At 49.8% G+C, this 4,996-nt stretch overlaps 1 protein-coding gene across 3 annotated transcripts in view; it reads right to left on the reverse strand.

The window, feature by feature from the left end:
• LOC103393680 (myosin-9) overlaps positions 1-4,996 on the reverse strand; it is a 26,669-nt gene that overhangs the window by 9,477 nt on the left and 12,196 nt on the right. For 2 of the 3 annotated variants that reach the window (XM_008330731.3, XM_008330730.3), the window contains 14 exons: positions 3,967-4,059; positions 3,825-3,888; positions 3,635-3,733; positions 3,409-3,552; positions 3,226-3,321; positions 2,836-3,107; positions 2,587-2,760; positions 2,309-2,482; positions 2,101-2,215; positions 953-1,140; positions 649-770; positions 476-545; positions 230-390; positions 44-152 (listed from right to left, as the gene is read on the reverse strand). In XM_008330731.3, the coding sequence (XP_008328953.1) occupies positions 44-152; positions 230-390; positions 476-545; positions 649-770; positions 953-1,140; positions 2,101-2,215; positions 2,309-2,482; positions 2,587-2,760; positions 2,836-3,107; positions 3,226-3,321; positions 3,409-3,552; positions 3,635-3,733; positions 3,825-3,888; positions 3,967-4,059 (1,881 nt within the window). The remainder of the gene's footprint in view (positions 1-43; positions 153-229; positions 391-475; positions 546-648; positions 771-952; positions 1,141-2,100; positions 2,216-2,308; positions 2,483-2,586; positions 2,761-2,835; positions 3,108-3,225; positions 3,322-3,408; positions 3,553-3,634; positions 3,734-3,824; positions 3,889-3,966; positions 4,060-4,996) is intronic. The other variant, XM_017040452.2, reaches the window with a different exon arrangement.

The following is a 4,996-nucleotide window of genomic DNA, read 5'->3' on the forward strand; positions in this document are numbered from 1 at the left end:
GCAGCAGCAGCAGCAGCAGCAGCAGCAGCAGCAGCATCTCTACCTTGGTGAAGAGCCTCCACCACTGCCAGTTCCTGAGTTTGAGGTAGGCAGCACAGTTCCTCTGGATCACCTTCATAGCAGTCAGCTGCTGCTGCCTCTTGGCGAAAGCCCTGCAGAGAAATAAGACCACGTTCAAGCGATGCAACAGAAGAGCAGCCGGCCAACCCGACGACCTCTCTGTACTCACCTGCGGGCCACGTAGCCTCTGCACCAGGCCTGGAAACTGATGATGATGTCAGTGATCTTCATGTCTCGCTCCTCCTCCAGGTGAGCCAGGACGCCGGCCCTGAAGAAAACTTTGCTCTGACCCATACGGTACAGGTTTGAGTCCAGCTCCAGGCTTTTGATCTGGGACAACAGGAAGTTGAGTCATAATCAGTGACGGTACTCTTTTCTTTGTTCACACATCGTGAGGTTCTGGTTCTGGTCGTACCATGAGCAGACAGGCTTGTTTTCCATCCATGAAGCCCTTTGGAATGGCATTAGGAGTCAAGATTTCATACCTGTGTGGGGGGAGGTGGGGAGGTGGGGTGGGGGGCAGATGAGAGGATTTAGTATTTTATTGAACAACAAGATCAAAGAGACAGACCGCAGCGTTGTCACGACCTCTGTCTGAACTCCTGGAAGACGATGCGGTTGGGGAAACCCTGTCTGCAGATACGGATGCCCTCCAACACACCGTTGCACCTCAGCTGGTCCAGAACCAGGTGTGGGTCCAGTTTACCAGCCTGTGGGGAGACTGTGTTTGTCAGTAGACTGATTCTACAGTAACTGCAGACACTGAACTTCACCACTAGAGGTACCACAACAGAACTTCAGAACCAAAACAACATGGTCTGTGGGTTCCACGCTGCCCCCATCTTCTCTACTCTCTGAGGAGAACCACTCCTACAGAGTATGACTTCAATACCTTCTTCTCGTGGTTGGGGATGATGCAGCGGACAAAGTTTGGGTTCGTGTTCCTCAAAGTGGCCATCAGCCTGGACAGCTGCTCCTTGTACAGCTGGCCCACTGTGCGGAACATGCCTTTCCGGGTCTTGAAGGCACCAGGCATCTCGGACATGCCAGACACCTTATCCAGCCCCACGATGTGGTCCACTGCAGAGGGAAACAGACCGACAACCAGGGATGGAGGAAGTTACTCCATGAAAATAAAATGAAGGGTTCAGCAACTCAACAAACCAACCAAGAAAATTCAAACCAAACACAAGGCACCGAACAAGACAAATACAACCACTGACCGTCAGCTGTCTGTTGGCAACTGTACCAGGAGACAGCTGAGGTGGAGGAGTGGAACAACACACACACACACACACAGACAGTGGAGTGAACATGGATGGGTCAAGAAAGTCCAGTGAAGTGAGTGAAACCACAACCAAACACACCATGACACCAGGAGTACTGTGTGTGTGTGTGTGTGTGTGTGTGTGTGTGTGTGTGTCTCAGAGTGATGACAAACACTGGTGCTCAGAGTGGGCACGTCAAAAACAAACCAAACCCATGCAATATATATATATACCCATTGCTGCAGTACCAAAGACCAACACCAGGGGTCCCCATACAACACTATTACACAGAGGGAGAAAAGGAGAGTTGATGTGCAGACTGAGAAAACCTGGAAGTTGTTTTTCTACCTGAGTGAATCCAGAAGATCAAACAGTGACAAATGTTTGTAAAGACACGATGAGACGTGAACAGAGAAATGATGAGGTTCTACTGAACAACAGGAGACACCGAGGGAAAAGGAAGTCCTCATCACCTGAGTCCGAGTGCAGAAAAGGGAAACGCTGATAAAAGTAGGCTCTTTGACATTGTGGTATCTCTGAGAGCCAACAAATAAAAAGATGTGGGAAAAAAACGGAGCCGTTGACGGAAAAGAAAAGAAGAGGACGGTAACAAGGAGTGGTCAAGGTGAGAAACAAAGGTTGGTCCACCAGAGGGTAAAAGAATAAAAGACAGAATGAATTCAACACCAGAACCAATACAACAGCATGACTCTACACCACCCCCCCCCGACTCCCCCCCCCCGGAGCTGCAGTGACTCCTGTCTGGACTCACCGTCCTTCCACAGCTCAGAGACAAACTTGTCAGTGGACAGGTTGAGCAGTGAGGCCACGTTGTCATTCAGTGGGTCCATGTTCTTCATCAGCCACTCATCGGCCTTGTAGTCTACCTATGGGGGGGCGGGGGGGGGCACAGCACAGGTCAGGACAACGGTGGACATTCTTAGGAGGAGTTCTTCTTCGTGGTCTGCGTCTCCACCGACCTTGCCGGCGTAGTGGATGATACAGAAGTCTGCCTCGTCCTTCAGTTTCTTGGGTTTGAAGAACTTGGGGTGAGTTCCCTGCTCCTGCAGAACCTTCTCCACAAAACTCTTGTCTGTGGCCTTGGGAAACCAGCACTCCTCGTCCAGCAGAGCCAGAATTCCTGGGGGGCTGGCCTGGAAACACAGGTTGACAACACAAGTCAATAAAAGGATCACAGATCAGAGACCGACCCCCCCCAGCCCCCCCCCCAGGATGAAAAGAAAACCCAAACCCTCACAGGTTTCTCGATGAGGTCGATGCAGGGCTGCAGGTCCAAGCCAAAGTCGATGAAGCTCCACTCGATGCCCTCCCTCTGGTACTCCTCCTGCTCCAGGATGAACATGGTGTGGTTGAAGAGCTGCTGCAGCTTCTCGTTGGTGTAGTTGATGCAGAGCTGCTCGAACGAGTTCAGCTGGAGGAGAGAGAAGATGAGGTTGGAACAGAGTCAAACATCTGTGGACGTTCATTTACCGACCGGTTTTTAAACCTCAAAGATCTCGAAGCCAGCGATGTCCAGGATGCCGATGAAGGAAGCCCCCTGTCTCTTGGTCTTGTCCAAGGCTTTGTTGATCCTCATGACCAGCCAACGGAACATCCTCTCATACGTGGCCTTGGCCAAGGCCTCCACAGCAAACTCTGCCTGTTCCTGGGTCTGGGCCTTCTGGACGTAGTCTCGGCCCACCTTGATCCTGGGGGAGAGTATGGCTCTGGTGAAGTCGGTCACGTTCATGCCCATGAGGTGGCAAACCTTCTGTGCAGCTGTGGAAGAGGAGGAGGAGGAGGAGAAGATAAATCTACTGACACCGACACCTCCACTGACCAGGGTGGTGCAGTAGGTCAGGGTGACCTGCAGGGGGGGGTGAAGATAACCAGGTACCTGTGTTATCTGGCATGGAGGCCTGGTCCGTGTGTCGCTCCTTCTTGAAGCTCATGTTTCCCATCTGCAGAACAGAGGCCACCACCTTCAGCAGCCCTCTGCAGGAGAAGGTCAGGAGGTCAGGAGGTCAGGATCAAAGAGGCCACTCTGCTGAACTGAGACCTTCTCTCAAAGAAACCTCACCGATTTGCTCATCCTCTGGAATACTCATGATCTTCATGGCCTCCATGGTCTCATGGAACAGGTCCTTGTCCTGCTGCCCAGGAATGATGACGTTCCCATTGGACAGGAAGCGGTAGTTGTTGTAATTTTCAAGCAGGAGTTCGTCTGAGAGGAGGACGGCAGGTGTGAGGAGGAGGATGTTACCAACCAATGAGAGACTTGAAAGGTGTGAAAACCTTCGTCTTACTGCGCAGCTTGTCTCCAGAGCCTGTGAGCAGGTAGTAGAAGACGTGGAAGGTCCTCTCCTCCTTGGCCTGGCGAATGGCACGAGACTTCTCCAACAGGTCTACAGGTCGCTCTGTCAAGGACGACGGCCAAGGTTCAATCTGATCTATAATGCACACAGGTGAAACCAACAGCTCGGTGGTGAAGGATACAAGTTTCAATGTTGGCACCGACGATGTAGCCGTTGACATCAAAGTTGATCCTGATGAACTTTCCCTGTGGAAAAAAAAAAAAAATTTAAACCAATGACGTTGTTCAACAGAAGCACGACGAGAAAACTCAACCAAGACTCACGAATCTGGAGGAGTTGTCATTTTTCACTGTCTTGGCGTTTCCAAAGGCTTCCAAGATCGGGTTGGCCTGCAAAAGCTGCTTCTCCAGCTCCCCCTAGTGGAGATCGGGAAGATGGCAAGAGGAAGTATAAAAGAGCACCTTATATTTGAACTGCAGTCTGTGGAGGACTGAAACAAAAATGATATTTAATGTGTTTCAAATCGACAGGAACTCCTTATGTCTGCTGTCAGGACTGACCTCAGTGTTGGACCAGTGATGTCCTTCACCTCAACATTTGGTCGTCAATCAGTTTGTTAAAACAATGTTCATTTACCTTCAATACATTTATTCTTAATTCACATCTAATAAGAAATTCAATGAAAGGCTTCATCAATGTTTATCAATGTCAAAAATCCAGGTGTCAGTTACACAAGGACGATGAACTGAGATGAACTGAGATGAACTGAGATGATGGAACAAACAACAACATTAAAACAATAACAGGAGGCAACAAACATACACACACACAGGCATTTCCATTCTTCACACACATCAGGTTAGCACCCACATCCGTAAACACCCAGAGACCATGTGACCCTCCACAGTGAGTGACCCATCACCTGTTAACCAGAGGTTAACTAGTACTATCCAACACCAGCACCAACAGCGTCTGTTCCTGACGCACGTCCTGAAGTTGTTTGGTTACAATAGATACATCCTTATATTAGGTGTAAAGTTTTAGTACAAATGAGGCAGAACTCTGCCCTGAACAGTTAATAAATGATTGTAAATGTAGTTTTTGGTCCTTCCTTGGTTTAACTGATGTGTGGAGTTTGGACTGGTGACCAGCAGATACACAGGAACGAGGCAAAAGAAACTTCAACTCAGTGCAGGCACAAAGTAGCAACAGAGGGAAGGAAACATTCAAGCAGACAAATAGAAGGAAACACCAATGGGACGGCAAACACCTCTTTTGTACCCCCCCCCCCAGCCCCCCCTTCATTGTCTGCTTGAATCTTTCACTGGAACACACAGAGCTGCCACTGGTCTG

This window comes from Cynoglossus semilaevis, chromosome 17, assembly GCF_000523025.1.
Source record: "Cynoglossus semilaevis isolate Cse_v1.0 chromosome 17, Cse_v1.0, whole genome shotgun sequence".
NCBI classification, from domain to species: domain Eukaryota; kingdom Metazoa; phylum Chordata; class Actinopteri; order Pleuronectiformes; family Cynoglossidae; genus Cynoglossus; species Cynoglossus semilaevis.